Source organism: Haemorhous mexicanus, chromosome 31, assembly GCF_027477595.1.
Source record: "Haemorhous mexicanus isolate bHaeMex1 chromosome 31, bHaeMex1.pri, whole genome shotgun sequence".
NCBI lineage: Eukaryota > Metazoa > Chordata > Aves > Passeriformes > Fringillidae > Haemorhous > Haemorhous mexicanus.
Window position 1 is genome coordinate 4,039,259 of NC_082371.1, and position 18,733 is coordinate 4,057,991.

Below are 18,733 nucleotides of genomic sequence, written 5' to 3' on the forward strand. Positions count from 1 at the left end.
TTGTTCCTGGTCGTGGGGTTTTTTTAAATGAAATTGTGGGGATGTTTGTACCAAATTATGGGGGGGTTTATACCAAGTTTTGGGGATTTTAAAATCAAGTTTTGGGAAGTTTTATACTGAGTTTTGGGGGGCTTTCATATCAAGCTTTGGGGATTTTTTAAAATCAAATTGTGGGAATCTTTATACCAAGTTTTGGGAATTTTTGTACCAAATTGTGGCAATTTTTAAATCAAGTTTTGGGGATTTTCAACGGCTTCTCCTGATTCAGATGGAGAGGAGGCTCAGCTTGCAAAAGCCGGGGTTTGTGTGTGCCTAAAGTTGGTATTTCAGGGGAAAATGAAAGAGGAGGAGAAGGGAAAGCGGGAGAGGAGCCCCAAGAAAAACACCAGGCAGCAACCACCAGGTCATTCCATCATTTTATTGCACCACATCCCAAATTAAACTCGGAATTAAAACCAGCCCCGCCGTCCATTTATCATTTTTGAAACCTAATTAAGCGCATCTCGTCATGAGGTAACTTCTGGCAAGCGAAGCAGCTGGCTGCAGGTCTGGAGGCGTTCCCGGGAGCCAGGAGAGGTGGGAAAAGCAGGATTTGGGATTTGGATGGCTCCTACTTCTGCTTGGAGCACTGCTGCTGCTGCTGCTGCTGCTGGGGGAGGCTCTTCACGGCCGCCTGGGCCTGGCCTTTGGAGGCCTGGCTTTGCTGGACCCCCTTGGGAAGGGCCCCACACTTCTGCTGGCACTGGGCCGGGATCTGCTGCGGCTGCTTCTGCTGCTGGGACATCCTGGGATGGGTCCTGGAATTCAAGAGCACCGAGAGAACCCAGCCCTTTTTAGGCTTAAATTCGCCTTTTTGGGGTGTTGAGGTTCCGGGCGCTGCCTCGGCTTCGAGAGCGACCCCGCTGATTTAAACTTAATCCCAGTCCCAAAGCAGGCAGCTCCTGGGATTAAATCCCTGAAATCTGAATTTTGGGGAGTTGCTTCCCGTCCCTTATTGGGGTTTTTTTGGATCCCATCCCAATCCCTGCAGGATTGGTTGCCCTGCTGAGGGATCAGGGAGCAGCTGTGCCTAAACCGAGGATCAGAGGCAAAACCCAGCCTAACAAAGCCAGGGAAAGGCTGCAGAGCTGGAGAGGAGACAAACGGCACCAGGGGCTTTCCTTCCTTTTCTCTGCTCCTTTTTTCCTGGGAATCTCGACTTTAAAAAGCTCAGGAAAAAAAACTGGATTTGGAGGAAAGCTGAACTCAAGGAGAAGCTCCAAGAAAAGCAGCCAGAGAGGAGCAGAAAACTGGGAAAAATCTCAGGATTGGGAGTTTTGGCAGGGAAAAATCCTTTGATAACAATCCCAGTATTGGATGCCAATCCCAATATTTGATAATATTCCCAACATTTGATAATATTCCCAATATTTGATACCAATCCCAATTTTTGGAACCACTGCGCCTCTGCCCCGGCTCCTTGAGACTCCCCAGAGCAGGAGCCACACCCAGGGCCGTGAAATTCAGGTGGGTTGAGGATTTGATCCAAGGAAACCCAACCAGGATCCCCAGAAATCCGGGAAGCTGTTCCTCCATCTGCCCATGGGTGCCAACCTTTGGTAATCCACAGGATTGTTATCAATCCCAGAAAAATCATCACAGTCCTGACCCAAAGAGTCCCAAACCACCAGCTGGAGCCTCAAAACCCCCAAAACTCTATACTATGGTTTTCCACACGTGGCAGGTGGGATTTTTGGGGGGAGACAACCCCAGTTTGGGGAAAAAAAGGGCGGAAAATCCAATTTTTCCCAGCCTGGGGCACCAACGCCTCAGCTGGGCAGCGAGAGGGGCAGGGAAGGACTCACCTGGAGCGTCCTGCTGGAGGAGGGAGCTCAGGAGGAGCCGCTGCGGGTGTGGAGCTCCCCCGAGGAGCAGCTTTTATATCCCTCAGGAAGGGCCGATGCCTCCGGATTAAACTCGGTGACCAGAATCTTTCACAACCGGAACCGGCTCCGCTCCCACCTCCTGGACCTCAGTCAAAGCCCGGCTTTGGGAGATTCCCTCCTCTCCCGCCTGCGGGGGACTGGGTGTTCTTCACCCAGGGCACACCCAGGGCTGCTCATGGCGGGGTGATTTGTTAATAATTCATTAATAATTTCTTAATAATTCGCACCGTCCCCGGCCCAGGCAGAGATCCCGCAAGGAACCGGCAGCTGGGACAGCTCACATCCACTTGGGAATGAGTTTTAGGGGTAATTTAGGCTGGGAGCACCTGGGGAAGTCTGAGTGGGGTTGGGAATTTGTCCTGTCTCCTGGGAAAGGCACCAGATCCCAGCTTGGAACCTGGAAAGGTACCAGGATCCCAGTTTGGAACTTGGAAAGGAACCAGATCCCAGCTTGGAACCTGGAAAGGAACCAGATCCCAGTTTGGAACTTGGAAAGGCACCAGATCCCAGTTTGGAACCTGGAAAGGCACCAGATCCCAGTTTGGAACCTGGAAAGGAACCAGATCCCAGTTTGGAACCTGGAAAGGCACCAGATCCCAGTTTGGAACCTGGAAAGGTACCAGGATCCCAGTTTGGAACCTGGAAAGGCACCAGATCCCAGTTTGGAACCTGGAAAGGCACCAGATCCCAGCTTGGTTCTGGATTTTGCTGTTTCCCTCCTCTAATTCCCATCCCCAAAACAAGAATGAAACTTTTTTTTTTATTATTTTTGCCCCCCCAAGAAATCAGGAAGATTTTCCAGGCTCCTCCACCTGGAGCCTGATGAAATATCCCGAATTTATTGCAAATATCCCGGGAATTCCAGCAATTCCCAGCGCTGACCACAGCTGGTGCGTCAGGGCTCGGCCACAGGAAATGTTGGGAGCACAGCAGGTCCCTCCAGGATTTTCCAGGTGCTGCCTGTTCCCAGGGAAATGGAAACATTCCATTTTCAGGCACAGGTGATGGATGGAGATGGTCCAGAATCAGGTGACTCATGGGGGGAAGGAGCTCCATGTGATTCCTGATTTAAACCTTTTCCATGATTCATGGTTTAAACCTTTTCCAGGCCTCCAAGAGCTTGGAGCCCCAACAATCTGGAGGAATTTGAGGCACAAATTCCTCATTTCCCCATCAGTTTTCCTGGGAATATCCAGTCCAGGTGTGTTCAGGTGGAGGGGTTGGGGTTTTTTCCATGATTCCTGACCAAAACCTTTTCCATGCCCCCAGGATGACACAAAAGTGGCACCTCCAGGGCAGAGCTTGGATCCTCGAGGATTTGGGTTCCTCGGGAGGAATTTGAGGTGCAGATTCCTCATTCCCCCCATCCAATTTCCTGGGAATTCCTGGCCCAGGTGTGGGGTTGTTCTCCCTGGTTCCTGACACCTTTTCCATGCCACACAAGTGTCACCTCCGAGGGGCTCCTGAGGCAGAGCCTGGATCCTCAAATTCCACGGAGGAACTCGAGGTGCTGATTCCTCACTTCCCCACCCAATTTTCTGGGAGAATTCCTGCTCCAGCTTTGCCTCTCGGCTGTGCTCGGGTGTTTGCCTTCCCCAGCTGTGTTTTTTTTGCCTGCCACCATCCCCACCTGAGGGTGTCACCTCCTGGTGTCACCTCCTGCTGTCGACAGCCAGGGACACAAAGAGGAACCTGCTCCTCGCCTCCCCACCTGCCCATTAAAAAGGCGATTTGGAAACGCCGTCGGCACGCCCCCGAACAGAAATATCTCTCTTTTCTTCTCCAGATTAGATGCTCCCCACCCTTCCCCTAATGAGGGGGTAGGTGGGGAGCGATTTCAGCATTCCCAGACCTGGAAATGGCGTGGCCAGCACGGAGCCAGAGGTGAAGAAAGCCACAGGCACAGCCCGGGACACAGTGGGAGATTTATCTCTGAAATTTGGGGGTTTTAATGGGTTAACTCCCTCCAGACCACGGGGTCACCTTCAGCCTCAAACTTCTCCAGAATAAAGGTGGAGGAGCCTTTATTAAAATTATTTAAAATGTATTCATTTGTTGCAATGTTTATTTATTTATTAAAATATAATTATTTAAATTTATTTTAAACTGTGCCTTCCAGGCGTTCAATTCCTTAATTAATTTAAGGCTTTCTTCCACTTAAATTCGCCTTCCAAAATCCCAGGCTGTGAAGACCAAAATTCTCTCTGAAAACCAAATTTCTACCAATAATTTCAAGCATCTCTCAGAAAAGAATTGACCAGACAATGATTTCCTTGTCAAATTAGTAGGAATTTCTCCACATTAAAATGTTTTTTTTTTAGGCCAAAACCCTCCCCAGCCGCTTTGAAAACAGAAATTCGGGAAGATATTTTGGGGGTCTGAAGTCGTGGAAATGGGGAGAGAAAAGACAAAAGACAGCTGGTGCCATCGATGGTCATTTTTTATTGCTGCACAGAGAATTTACAAGACTGAGAAGAGACAAGAGGAGAAGGGGAGGGGAAAAGCATCGACACCTTCCCCCACCAGCTGCTGACAGCGCTTCCTGGGATTCCCAACGCTAAAATATTGGGAATACCAGCGGGAAAACGCTGGCGTGGCAGGAGCAGAGGTGAAAACACAGGGAGCACTCAGAGAGGAAACGTTTCCCAGGACGAAGACGAGGTGGGACGATCAGAGCAGGGTGTTGCGTTGCCGATGGGTCTGCGCCGTGTTTTCCATCCCGAACCCGCGGCTCTGGCTCCTCGCCGGTCACCGGAGCCGCCATCGGGGCCAGGCCCGCCAGGGGATCAGCAGGGGCGGGAGCAGGGCTCCAGGCACACGGCCTCACACGACTCCACGCACTTGGTGCTGCAAACCTCGGCCTGGCACTGCTCCACGCACTTGGTGGCACAGGGCTCGGGGCACTGGGCGGGGCAGACGTCCACGCACTGCGGGGCGCAGCTGGTGGAGCACTGGGTGGCACAGACGTCCACGCACTGAGGGGCACAGCTGGTGGCACACTGGGTGGCACAGACGTCCACGCACTGAGGGGCACAGCTGGTGGCACACTGGGTGGCACAGACGTCCGCGCACTGCGGGGCGCAGACCTCCACGCACTGGCTGGAGCAAGGCTTGGCGCAGACGTCCACGCACTGCGGGGCGCAGCTGGTGGCACACTGGGTGGCACAGGGCTCCACGCACTGGGTGGCACAGGTGGTGGCGCACTGGGTGGCACAGGGGGCCTGGCAGACCTCGACGCACTGGGTGGCGCAGGGCTCCGGGCACTTGACGCACTTCTGCAGGCAGGGAGGGGGCAGGCAGGGCTGCTTGCACTGCTCGTAGTAGTAGGACATCTCGGGGAGGTGCTGGGGCAGCAGGAGAGAGCTGGGAAAAAGCTGGGAAAAAGCTGGGAAAGAGACAAAAAAAGAAAAGATCAGGATATCGGTGCGTGCTTAACGAGGCGCGGTTCGCGGTGTGAGCTCTCGGTGTGTTCGTGCTCGGCTGAGGAAAGGAATGTTAGGAAAAGATCCTGTGTCCAGGATTCCTGGGTTCTGGAGCTGGAAGGGACCCACAAGGATCTCATCAAGTCCAGCTTTTCAGGGAACGGTTCCTGCAGGGATCAAATCTGTGAGCTCAGCGTTGTGAGCACTGCAGTCTGGGACAATCCCAGGGTTTTCATGGAATTAACGCTGCCAGAGAGCCCCTTCCTTCATTGGGAACCTGTTAGGAAGCCTTGAGCCACAAATCCCGAATTTTATGGGATTGCCAACTTTGTAGAAGCCATAAGACAAAAATACTCCAGGTCCTGCTATTCCCAGTTCCATCAGCAGATGTTCCAGGGCTCGTCTCTTCCTTGTCAGATCCTCACGCCCACCCGGGCACGTCCCTCAGGCTGGGAATTCCCAACCACAAAACCCAGAGGCCACAGATCCTGCCATTATCCCATGGAATCATGGGATGGTTTGGGTTGGGAGGGATCTCAAAGATCATCGCCCTCCAGCCCAGAGCACGTTGCTGCAAGACCTGTCCAACCTGGCCTTGGACACTTCCAGGGATGAGGAATCCATGGAATAACCTGGGCCCTCACAGTTTCTTCCCAATATCCAACCTACATTTCCCATATATCAGTGTAAACCCATTTCCTGTGTCCTGCCCCTGCAGTTCCTGAGGAAGAGTCCCTCTCCAGCTTCCCTGGAGCCCCTGCAGATCCTGGACCTGAGGTCTCCAGAGGCTGAACATTCCCAGCTCTCCCATCCTGATGATCCTCCAGATCCTGGGACGTCACTGGAATTTCTGGGGGGATTAATGGGGCTCATCCATCCGCGAGGGAAGGGCTGGCCCAGAGGCTGCAGCTCCCATTTCCAGCTCGTTTCCTCCTCTTGGCTTCTCCCAGAGGTCTCCCCCGGCTTTGCCTGCAGGAATTCTGCAGTTGCCTCCTTCTGGATGGAGCCTCTTCCCACCCAGGAAGAAGTCCCAGGAGCTGCTCCACAGCATCCATTAATTTATTTAATTCCCAGCCTTAATGAGGCAGGAGCAAATGAACCAGGATGGAACAGGAGGGAGGAGGAGAAGCAGCTGCAGTTCTGGACGAGGTGACTTCTCCAAGCTCCTTCTGGGCAGAGCAAACCCTAAATAAAATCCCCAATTCCAGGACAAATCCCAGAAGAGAAGCACAGGAGCGAAGCTCTCCCGAGACCTGGAGTGAGCTCTCTTTTCCACGAGATATCCTGATAAAAATTCCCTGATAAAGCCAAGGAGGACTTACCGGGTCACTGGTCCTGGCGAGCGACGGAGAAGCCAAAGGAACTGGCGGGAGCCTCGGAACCCAAACCTTTTATACGGCCGGAGTGGCGTCAGCTCCGGAAACGCGGGAGCCCAGGGGGATGGACAGCTGACCACAAAGTGCCCCGGCAGGCTCCACCTCCACATGCTTTGCATGTTTGTTTGCATCCTAATTTTTGGTGGAAGCCCTCTTCCAGGAAAGCAGGTGATGCTGAGCCAGCCGCGCTCCCATCCCGGTCATGCGGTTCCCAGCGGGAATGGCGGAGTCATTAAAAAAAGACAAACCAGCGGGTGCTGAATTAATTGGTTTTCAGAAAGGGATTTAATGTGCTGGGACGTTTCCGTGGCCTTATTTCCATAAATGTTGGGTTTTGATACCTGGAGTTTTTCCAGCCTGGGATGGCTGTTATTAGGGAAGATGGATAATTAATTGGATTTACTATGAGAAATACTCTGTCCTAATTCTCATGGAAAGGCACAGCCAGTCCTCCAGCGCTCCCACAAAACCTTGAGGTCCCTGTTTTCCTGATAAATTAAATTATTTCACTCATCCAACCCATTTCTCTCCATAGATTAACACCATCTGGGCTTGGAAATTCCAGTGGGGACACAACTCCAGGTTTTTTGAGGAACACCTCAAGCCATTCAAGGCAGAGTAATCCTCATTTTAAAGATGCTTTTCCCTCACAGAAAAGTACAAAAGGCTCCAGTTTAAGTGGGATTTAGACCCGGGATACAATTTTTATTAAAGTTTTCCTGATTATGGAAAAATCCACATTTCTCACAGCTATTCCAATCACGGAGATGGGAACATGACCATCACAAAAATGTTAAATAGGGGGAAAAAAACCACCCCAAAACGAAACAACCCAGCACGAGCAGCACGTCCTGTTTACGCCCCAAACCCGGAGTCTCCCGGAGAATTCCAGGCCTCAGCACCGGTTCCTTCCCAGTGCTCGTACTGGAATTCCACCCGGGGCTGACGGATCTCCACGGGGCTTTTTGCCACCTCACGGGTGGCTCAGCTTTTCCACAGACTCAGCTCCCCACGTGCAACCTGTCCCCCTTCCCCGGAGGCTCCGCTGCCCCCGAGGCTTTTCCGGGGATAAACTGGGACTGGCAGAGTGTGGTTTGCTCCTCTTAAACACCTCCTTTGCCACAGGAGGAGAAACTGCACCCAGCAGAGCTCGGATCTGGGAGCTGAATTTTTAGGCAGATTAATCCCTCCTGATTTTCTCCTCCTCAGGCTGCCGGGTGTGGAAATTTTCCCCCAGAGCAGCTTCCAACTCTTATCTTCCCGAGGAATATCCCATATTCCGGTTGGAACAGCTCCTCATTATCTCCTCGGGCTCCAGGCTCACCTCAAAACCATCTCTGAGGACCGGTCCTGCACCTCCCTTTCTACCCCGAGTTGTTTTACACCCTGTTGTTAACTTTGATTAGCAAGAAATTGGGGCCTTCCAAGAGTGGATTATTTCGGGAGACGTAAAGGGACCCGCGCTCGGCCACGTGGGAGCGTCACGGGGCTGGATCGTTATCCCTAATTGGCACTAATTTGGGGATCTCCATTACGTTTATGGGCAATTGGAGTCCTTGGAGTCGTCACGTTGGGGTCGGTGAGTCAGGACCCCACAGCGACGTCCTTCGGTGGCTCCGGTGACTCCTCCATGGCAGGCTGGGCCTTCCAGAGGGAATTCCGTGAGGGAATTCCACGAGGGCAGCACCCCCAGCCCCAAAGGTCCAGTCCCATCTTGTGCTGAAGGGCCCAAGGTTTTCCAGCATCCCAAAATCCCTGAGACTGGGAAAGATCTCCCGGAACATCGAGTCCAAGCTGTGTCCGATCCCCCCTTGGTCATCCAGAGGAATCTCCAGGAATTCCTTGGACACATCCAGGGGCGGCCACTCCAACCCTCCCCGAGCCCCTTCCAAGGCCTGGCCACCCTTTCCAGGAGGGATTTTCCCAAATTTCCCACCCTGAGCCTCCCCGGCACAGCTCGAGGATGTTTCCTCTTGTCCTGTTCCATTCCCTGGGATCAGATCCCAAATCCCCCCTGGCAGATTCCAAATCCCCCCTGGATCCCCCTTTTCTCCAGGCTGAGCCCCCCCAGCTCCCTCAGGATTTTCCAGACCCTTCCCCAGCCCCGTTCCCACCCCTGGACAGGCTCCTTCCCATCCCTCTTTCCATGATTCTCCAGACCTGGACACGGGGTCGAGGTCTGACCCCTCCAACCCAAAATTCCCATTTTCCTGAGCAAGAAAAGGAATTTTTTCTGTGTGTTTCGATCGATTCTCACAGAAATCAGGGATTCTCCCCGTTTTCCTGCCCAAACTCTCCACGCCTGGTTGCAATTAACCCTCCTGGGCCTTCCTCAGACCCAACTTTCCCCTCTCCTCATTCCCACAAGGACCTGGGCGAGGTGGGAGGGTCTGACCCAGCTCCAGGGCAGTGTCCAGGTGGCTCCGGGAACCCTGGAATTTTTGGGATGCCAGGAGGATGAGAGGAGAGGACATTAAGCCTCACCTGGGCGTGAGTGGCTCCTTCAGTCCATGCCCGAGGGACAATTTGGATCCAGAGGTGACAGGAACCCAAATCCCGCCATTCCGGCCTCTTTTCCTGTTTACTCCGGAAGGTGAGCGCTCAGGGAAGAATGACAATTAGCACCTGAGTAATTAAATCTGGGAAGGAGGAACTGGCTGTGGTTAGAGAAAAAAAAATAAAAATATTCCTCACCTCTTTTATCTCTTTGCCTTCTTTGCTTTGATTTTCTCCATTTTTTCAGGAAAAAATCTCTGGATTCCCTAGGGATTTTGTTTTTTATTTTAGTGGATAAAGTTGCTTTGATGTCCATGGAAACTTTAGAGCTCACCTGACAGAGGAACCAGGGGGATTCTACAATATTTCCTTGCAGTGAGCAGCAGTTTTCTGCCTGTTTTAATTTCACAGGTGTGGAATAAACATCCAGGAGGTCACACGGGAAGAATTCCTGTTTGGTTTTTTCCCCTGGAAATGATGCTTCTGCTCTCTGCTGCTCCAAGATGATTTAAATCTGAATTTTATGGACACGTGAAGGATGAAATACCCTGCCAGCACCACGCCAGAAGAGAAAAATGAATCCAAAAGCCATTTTTTTCCCCCATCTAATTTTATTTCCCAGAAAATTGAGGGATTTGGGAGCAGGAGTGAAGGGCATCATTGCTCGCACAGAATTTTAAGGAATTTTAGAGGCGTTTTGGAGTCCAACGAAACCCCACGGGGAGGATTTGTGTTGGGATCAGAGGAGCTCCGAGGGCGGAGCTCGCAGGTTGTCACCAACCCCGGGCCTTGGGGCATCTCCGGTGGCGGCTCCCAGACGGTCGCGCCCCGTCTGCCGCCGCCCCCGCTGCTCCCGCCCGCATTCCCAGCGGGATTTGCTCCGCCAAACCCTCCCCGGGCCCGGCTCCGAGCCAGCGCAACCTCGGGAGCCTCCCGGGATGGTTCCGACCCCCGGCTGGGGGTTTGGGATCGAGTGATGGAGGAGCGCTTGGAAAAGTCCCCATTTTTGGGGTTTCCAGGGGTTTTTCCAGGCTGGAAATCCCACCTGAGCTGGGATTTCAGATGTTGATCTGGGATTTCACACATTGATCTGGGATATCAGACATTGATCTGGGATTTCAGACATTGATCTGGGATTTCAGACATTGATCTGGGATTTCAGACATTGATTTGGGATTCCAGATGTTGATCTGGGATTTCAGGCACTGGTTTGGGATTTCAGACGTTGATCTGGGATTTCACACACTGATCTCGGATTTCACACATTGATCTGGGATTTCACACATTGATCTGGGATATCAGACATTGATTTGGGATTTCACACATTGATCTGGGATTTCACACATTGATTTGGGATTTCAGGCATTGATCTGGGATTTCACACATTGTTCTGGGATTTCACACACTGATTTGGGATATCAAACATTGATCTGGGATATCAGGGATGTCAGGACTGAGGGAAGGGCTGGAGATGTGCCAGGGGGTGGGAATTGGGGTGGATTTTGGGAAAAGGACCTTCCCACCAGAGTGTGGGAGCTCTGACCACGCTCCCCAAGGAATGGTCACCATCCCAAACCCACCAGAGCTCCAGGACAGCCCTCCCAAGGACACAGAGGGATTTTGGGATGTCCTGGGCAGGGCCAGGAGTTGGATTTGATGGTCCCTGTGTGTCCCTTCCATCTCAGGCCATTCCACAATCCCAGCGAGACCTTCCCAAGCATTTTTTATTACAAAAATCGGGATTTTGGGAAAGGAATGAAAAGGACAGAGGGCGGGAAGCAAAGGAAATGCGGGAGGCCAATGCCAAGATCATTTCTTTTATTGCTTCAGAACATGGAAAGGGAAAAGATCAGGAGGGAGAGCAAAGAGGGGGAATTCCTCCACCACACTCCTGGTGCGAGGGGGAACTGCGGGTTCTTTCTCCCGGGGAACCATCCCGGGGGCACAAAATCGCTCGGTGACATCCCGTGAGGAACGGCGCTTTCTTGAGGAGAAAAACAGCAGGAACAGGGCAGAACGCCAGGAAAGTGAGGATTTACTCTTCCTCTGGAGATTCCGCCAGGAAACCCCCGCGGGGAGCGGGGTCTCCCTCAGATCCCACCCCGGAGCCCCTCAGCGAGCCCGGAATTTGGGGCAGCCCGAGACAGAGCAGCGCTGGCCGCACACCGGGCAGGTCTGGGTGACGCAGGTGGTGGGACAGGAGTCGGCACACCTGGTGACAACCTGGACACCTCCACGGCACTGCGGGGTGGCACAGCAGGGATCCGCACACGGAGGGGGACAGCTGGGGACACAGCACGGGGCTGGGCACGAGGTGGAGCAGGTGGGCACTCCCTGGCAGCAGGGGTCCTGGCAGGTGGAGGTGCAGGTGGTCATTCCCTGGCAGCAGGGGTCCTGGCAGGTGGTGGGACAAGTGGTCACTCCCTGGCAGCAGGGGTCCTGGCAGGTGGTGGAGCAGGTGGTCACTCCCTGGCAACAGGAATTTTGGCAGGTGGTCATTCCCTGGCAGCAGGAATTTTGGCAGGTGGTCATTCCCTGGCAACAGGGGTCCTGGCAGGTGGAGGTGCAAGTGGTCACTCCCTGGCAGCAGGAATTTTGGCAGGTGGTGGGGCAGGTGGTCACTCCCTGGCAGCAGGGGTCCTGGCAGGTGGAGGTGCAGGTGGTCATTCCCTGGCAGCAGGGGTCCTGGCAGGTGGAGGTGCAGGTGGTCATTCCCTGGCAGCAGGAATTTTGGCAGGTGGTCATTCCCTGGCAGCAGGAATTTTGGCAGGTGGTCACTCCCTGGCAACAGGGGTCCTGGCAGGTTGTGGAGCAGGTGGTCATTCCCTGGCAGCAGGGGTCCTGGCAGGTGGTGCGGCAGGTGGTCATTCCCTGGCAGCAGGAATTTTGGCAGGTGGAGGTGCAAGTGGTCACTCCCTGGCAGCAGGAACTTTGGCAGGTGGTGGGGCAGGTGGTCACTCCCTGGCAGCAGGGGTCCTGGCAGGTGGAGGTGCAGGTGGTCATTCCCTGGCAGCAGGAATTTTGGCAGGTGGTCACTCCCTGGCAGCAGGAGTCCACACACCTGGTGGCACATCTGGTGACACAACAGGGATCTTGGCACCTGGTCACCCCCTGGCAACAGGGATCCACGCACCTGGTGGCACACGTGGTGACACCCTGGCAGCAGGGATCAACACATCTGGTGGCGCGCTTGGTGACCTCCTGGCAGCATGGGTCCACACATCTGGTGGCACATCTGGTGACACAGCAGGGATCCCGGCACGTGGTGACGCGCTTGGTGACCTCCTGGCAGCAGGGATCGACACACCTGGTGGTGGTGCACTTTGTCACCTCCTGGCAGCAGGGATCTTGGCATGTGGTGACACACTTGGTGACCTCCTGGCAGCAGGGATCGACACACCTGGTGGCACATCTGGTGACACAGCAGGGATCTTGGCACGTGGTGACGCACTTGGTGACCTCCTGGGAGCACGGGTCAACGCACCTGGTTCTACACTTGGTGATCTCCTGGCAGCAGGGATCCTGGCACGTGGTGACACACTTGGTGACCTCCTGACAACATGGATCAACACACCTGGTGGTGCACTTGGTGACCTCCTTGCAACACGGATCCACACACCTGGTGACACACTTGGTGACCTCCTGGCAGCAGGGATCAACACACCTGGTGGTGCACTTGGTGACCTCCTGGCAGCAGGGGTCCTGGCATGTGGTGACACACTTGGTGACCTCCTGGCAGCAGGGATCCACACACCTGGTGGTGCACTTGGTGACCTCCTTGCAACATGGATCCACACACCTGGTGACACACTTGGTGACCTCCTGGCAGCAGGGATCAACACACCTGGTTCTGCACTTGGTGACCTCCTGACAACACGTGTCCACGCACCTGGGGTCACACCTGGTCACACAGCACGGATCTTGGCACGGGGTGGAGCACTTGGGCACCTTCTTGTAGCACGGATCCACACATCTGGAGCTGGACTTGCTTCCCTTCTTGGAACAGGGATCTCCACATCTGGTGCTGGACTTGGAGCCTTTCCTGCACCACGGAATCACCCACGGGCTGCTCCACTTGGTCACCTTCTTGCAGCAGGGGTCGTAACACGGCGTGAGGCCCCTGGGGGCTTTCTTGCCACACGGGTCCACACACGTGGTGACACACCTGGTGACCTCCTGACAGCACGGGTCCACACACCTGGTGACACACCTGGTGACCTCCTGACAGCACGGGTCCACACACGTGGTGACACACCTGGTGACCTCCTGACAGCACGGGTCCACACACCTGGTGACACACTTGGACACCTCCTGACAACACGGGTCCACACACGTGGTACACGTGGTCACTTCCTTGCAACATGGATCTTGGCATGTTGTGGTGCACTTGGACACCTCTTGGCAGCAGGGATCTTGGCACGTGGTGACACATTTGGTGACCTCCTGGCAGCAGGGATCTTGGCACGTGGTGACACATTTGGTGACCTCCTGGCAGCAGGGATCTTGGCACGTGGTGACACATTTGGTTACTTCCTTACAACAGGGATCTTGGCACGTGGTGACACACTTGGTGACCTCTTGACGGCACGGATCCTGGCACGTGGTGACACACTTGGAGACCTCCTTACAACACGGGTCCACACACGTGGTGACACACTTGGTGACCTCCTGGCAGCAGGGATCCACATGCGTGGTGGTGCACCTGGTCACTTCTTTGCAACATGGATCCTGGCATGTGGTGACACACTTGGTCACTTCCTTACAACATGGATCCTGGCACGTGGTGACACACTTGGTCACTTCCTTACAACAGGGATCTTGGCACGTGGTGACACACTTGGTGACCTCCTGGCAGCAGGGATCCTGGCACGTGGTGACACACTTGGAGACCTCTTGACGGCATGGATCCTGACATGTGGTGACACACTTGGAGACCTCTTGATGGCACGGATCCTGGCACGTGGTGACACACTTGGTGACCTCCTGGCAGCAGGGATCCTGGCACGTGGTGACACACTTGGAGACCTCCTGGCAGCACGGATCCTGACACGTGGTGACACACTTGGAGACCTCCTGGCAGCAGGGATCCTGACACGTGGTGACACACTTGGTGACCTCCTGACGGCATGGATCCTGACACGTGGTGACACACTTGGTGACCTCCTGGCGGCAGGGATCCTGGCACGTGGTGACACACTTGGTGACCTCCTGGCAGCAGGGATCCTGGCACGTGCCTGTGGAGCGCTTGGCCACCTCCTGGCAGCAGTCCTGGCTCCTGGCGCAGCTCTCGGTCACCCAGCAGCAGCAGCAGGGGTTCCTGCACCTCGTGGTGCACTCAGCCACGCCCTGGCCGCACGGGGGGACGCACGTGGTGGCCACGAGGCCGCAGGGCTTGGCGCAGCCGGCGGCCTGGGCCAGGCTCCCCAGGCTGACGAAGGTGGTGGTGCCGGGGTAGCAGCAGGGGCTGCTGCCGGGAGGGAGGCACGGGAAGCCGGTGGTGCCGCAGGGATCCGGGCTGGATCTCACCGGGAAGCTCCTCACCAGGACGGCGGGAGGGGGGATGCAGATCTGGCTCAGCGGGCAGCCGGTGGCGCGGCGCATTCTTGGGGGGAAGGGGGGAGGCTGGAAGCAGGATAGGGATAAAATTTGAAAAGTGTGAGAAACATTCCAGGCCGGTCTATAAACAGAATTCCATCATCCTTTTTCCACCCAGTCCTGAACTGGGAAAACAGCCGGGAGGTGAGGAAGTGACTCCACATGAAAGCGTTTTAGACAAATTTGTAGCTGTTTTCAAGCAGCTTCCTCTCAAAACAGGAAGGAAAAATTGTTTGGGCTCCTTTAGGTTTTCTGCAAGGTCTGAAGCCTCCACCTGCCCACACCTCCCCTTGGTTCAGGATGAACCTTTCCCATTCCCTCCCTGATTTCACCCAAAAAGGCTTCAGAACACCCTGCCCTCATCCAGAGGACACCAGGGGCAGCTCTGTGCTGGAAAACCTCCCCAAGGAAAGGCTCTGCCGTGGCTGCTTTTCCCACAAAATCTGCCTGGCTCTTCCCACCCCAATTTTTCCTCCCAGGCACGGCCTTCCCCGGCAGCCTGAGAGTCTCCACTCCTTATCACCCCTCCCACTGCTCCCCTTTGAAGTCCCAGCCTGGCCTTTTGATCTCTCCCAACGCCAACAATTCCCTGGGTGAAACAGGCAGCAAAGTCGGTGAGGACAGAGAGAGAATTTTGTCCTCCTTGATGGAGAAAGAGCAAAACCCACAGCAAATAAACCCCAGAGAAGACGGAATTAAAATCTGGGGGAATCCCAACCCAATATCCCCAAGCAGAAACACTTTTAAGTCTTTTAATTTGCTTCTGCACGGCTCCAAAATGAAAAAAAAAAACAAAACCAACCACGAGGTGACTTCTAAGGAAACCGAGCTGGACTTACCCAATTCTCCACCAGCGAGCACCAAATGAAACCAAACCTGGCTTGAGGAACAGGACAATAGGAATCCTTTTATAGGATTTTGGTGTCCGTGGCTCCGGAAGTGAGACACCTCAGGGGTATGGAAATCAAATATTTAATAATCCAGACCTGCTCTGCTCCAATCCTTCAATTACTTCGCTCGACGTTATAATTTTTATTGTCGCCGAGGTGGGATGTGAGGCTCTCATGACTGCGAGGAATTCCCCATCCACGTATTTCCTACGGGCTGGGAAATGCAGATGAGACAGCCTGGAAACAATCCCCCTCAGGATTAAACTCGGAAAAAAAAGGTGTTTTGGAGCATTTGGGGAATGGAGGTGGGATGGGACTCTGGAAGGGGCTTGGCCCTCTCACAATATTCCTTCTGCTGGGAATTTTAGTCCTGATAATCTGGTCAGTCTTCCCTCAGTCTCTCAATTGGAAGAGCCTCTCCATGAATATTTTGGACGGCTCAAAGAGGCCCCAGGATCATCCCCAAATCCTTCAGCATCTCCCAATCCACCTTTTCCTCAAACTCCTTGGAATGTCTGGGTGGCCTTGGTTGGCCTTGGGCTGTGGGACCCAAATCGGACACAGCTCCAGACGTGATCCAGGAATTCCTCCAGGAGCAGCCACTCCAACCCTCCCTGAGCCCCTTCCAAGCCCTTTTCCCTTTTCCGGGAGGAATTTTCCCAAATATCCACCCTGAGCCTCCCCTGGCACAGCTCGAGGCCATTCCCTCTTGTCCTGGCCCCATTCCCTGGGATCAGATCCCAAATTCCCCCTGGCAGAGCCCGGAATTCCCCCTGGATCCCCCTTTTCTCCAGGCTGAGCCACCACAGCTCCCTCAGGATTTTCCAGACCCTTCCCCAGCCCGGTTCCCTGCTCCAGCCCCTCCCTGTCCCTCTTTCCATGACTGTCCAGACCTGGACACAGCACTGGACATTCCCCTCCCCAGTGGGACAATCCCTGCCCTGGTCCCACTGGTCATTTTGGCCACAATTCTTTGATTTCTCTTTTTAACACAAATTTGATGTCTTTGATTCGTCGGGATTTTGGCTGTTGGCCTCCAGGGAAATCTTCACATTTTGAGGATCTCCAGGATCTCCAGGACCTCTCCCGCGTGTCCCAGCCCCACCAGGTGACACCCGGGGCCATGAGGGATGAACTCTCTGATCTCGGTGGCCTTTGGGGCGGTTTTTGTGCCCGTTTCTGGTGCCAGGAGGTCACACCCAGCCCGAGAAGGTGACAAACTTCGCGCAGCAGTCGCAGCTCGGAGCCGCCGCTTTCTCCCTGCGGAAAAGCCGTCCCTGCCTGGAAAAGAGGGAAGAGAGACCCAACCAGTTCCCCTGAGACATCAAAGGCTCTGGAGTTCTCCTCTGCTCGCTGCCACCCAGCCCGAAGTCACCCGGTGACACAACCAGGGACAGCAGTGACTCGCACCAGAGGCGAGGCCGTTCTCCACCAGGAGACCCAGGGGGGTTTTGCCTCTTCTCCCTCCAAATTTGGGTGTCCACTGCGGTGGGTTTTGGTTATTTCCAGGAAATCAATAAATTTGGGATTTCTGACTCCTTGGCTTGGGAGTTTGCTGCTGTCTGCAGGAAAAATTTCCTCCTTTTTTTAAATGTTTTTTTGTTCAAACTCTCCCTTTGAGCTTTTCTTGCTCAAATCTGTTATCAGCTGAACAATTCCAATGGTTTTCCAATGTGGTTTTTTTTTTTTGGAGGGGAAGGGAACGGATTTGATTCACCTTTTTGGGTTTTTGCATTTCCAGCTGGGTGGAGTTCAGCGGGTTTGGGGTAAAACGAAGGGAAAAGGGTGGTGGTCCCTCCTCCGGTCACCTGCCTGCTCATCCCACACGAGGACAACGTCACCGTCACGACAACGGAGACGGGAGTTGAGTCAGAACTTGGGGAGCGCACGGAAAACATCACGAGACGAGCGGTGAGCGAAGAGTTTCCAGCAGCTCCGTGGAAAAACAGGGCAGAAAAAGGTCAGAAGACGTGGCTAAAAATAAAAGAATCCCCCAAATCCCACATCCCATCCTGTCCCTAATGGTCCTCACGAGGTGCAGGGCTGGAGGGTGTTGGAGCATCCCAAAACCTGCCCCGTCACCGGGCGATTATTGGCGAGCCGGCCGGGAATCCTCTCATTTCCCAAATTCCTCCCTGGCGTCTGCGGGCCCACGTGGATTCCCGAGCTCCAGGTCCGGCTCCAGCCACGGAAATAGGCGTTTTCCATTAAAAATAATTAGGCAAATCATCCCTGGCGGGGCAGAGGCGGAGCGAGGCCGTGGGGAGCTCCGGGTGCCTGGGGCTCCGCGGCTCCGGAGGCCCGGGAAGGCAGCAGGAACATCCCGGGATAACGCGGCCGCGTCTGCCCTGCCGGTCCCCACCCGGTGAGTCTCCTTGGGATCCTGCAGATCCCGGGGGTCTTTTCCAGAATAGATTCCCTGGAAAGCTGAAAAAGAGGGATTTATGGGGCTCAGTTTCCTCGGGGGTAAAGGTTTCAGAGGGTAAAATCCTTCCCTCGCGCTGGCTTGGCTGTAATTCCGGAATTCCCAGGGATGTTCTGGAAAATTCCTGTTGTTCCAGCAGTGGATTTAGTGGGATTAAACCCCGTCCTGCCAGGACATCCAGGATCCATTCCAAACAACTGGAAAAGGGAAAAACAAACTGGAGAAGGGAAAAAAAAATGGGGAAATTTATAAACCTGAAAACATGACTCAAATCCATTGTTATCCCAAAAGAAAAGCTGGCAAATCGTTGGAATTGTTTGGCTTCAAGCAGATTTTGATGAGAAAAGCTGATTTTGGGAGCCTGAAGAGAAAAGTGAAAAAATGAGGAATTTCCCCCCGATTTTTCATGGGATTGGGTGTGAAATTGTTCCTTTTTCTTGCAGCTCTCCATCGCAGGGAGATGAATTCCCAGTGCCCGCCCTGTTCCTGCCTGGAAGAGGCTGCCCAGAGCCATCCCTGCACCGTGGTGGCCCCGGAGCAGAATTCCCCGGCGGATCCCTGCCCGTGCCAGGACGTTTGTCCCTCCTGTCCCTGTGATCCCCCC

The 18,733-nt window shown here is 54.3% G+C and overlaps 2 protein-coding genes and 1 long non-coding RNA gene across 3 annotated transcripts; all 3 read right to left on the minus strand.

Moving 5' to 3' along the window:
* Positions 1-403: 403 nt before the first annotated feature.
* On the minus strand, positions 404-2,039 carry LOC132340252 (uncharacterized). The gene is made up of 2 exons (XR_009489820.1): positions 1,845-2,039; positions 404-797 (listed from the first exon to the last, which is right to left on the minus strand). It is a non-coding gene; the product is annotated as an uncharacterized LOC132340252 (long non-coding RNA).
* Positions 2,040-4,347: 2,308 nt separating this feature from the next.
* Positions 4,348-6,823, minus strand: LOC132340199 (proline-rich protein 9-like). The gene is made up of 2 exons (XM_059871046.1): positions 6,670-6,823; positions 4,348-5,310 (listed from the first exon to the last, which is right to left on the minus strand). Exon 2 carries the CDS (start codon positions 5,255-5,257, stop codon positions 4,712-4,714), a length of 546 nt encoding a protein of 181 aa, XP_059727029.1. The 5' UTR covers positions 5,258-5,310; positions 6,670-6,823; the 3' UTR covers positions 4,348-4,711.
* Positions 6,824-11,331: 4,508 nt separating this feature from the next.
* LOC132340144 (NF-X1-type zinc finger protein NFXL1-like) lies at positions 11,332-15,314 on the minus strand. The gene is made up of 3 exons (XM_059870944.1): positions 13,475-15,314; positions 11,998-13,384; positions 11,332-11,460 (listed from the first exon to the last, which is right to left on the minus strand). Exons 1-3 carry the CDS (start codon positions 14,818-14,820, stop codon positions 11,332-11,334), a joined length of 2,862 nt encoding a protein of 953 aa, XP_059726927.1. The 5' UTR covers positions 14,821-15,314.
* Between the last annotated feature and the right edge of the window lie 3,419 nt (positions 15,315-18,733).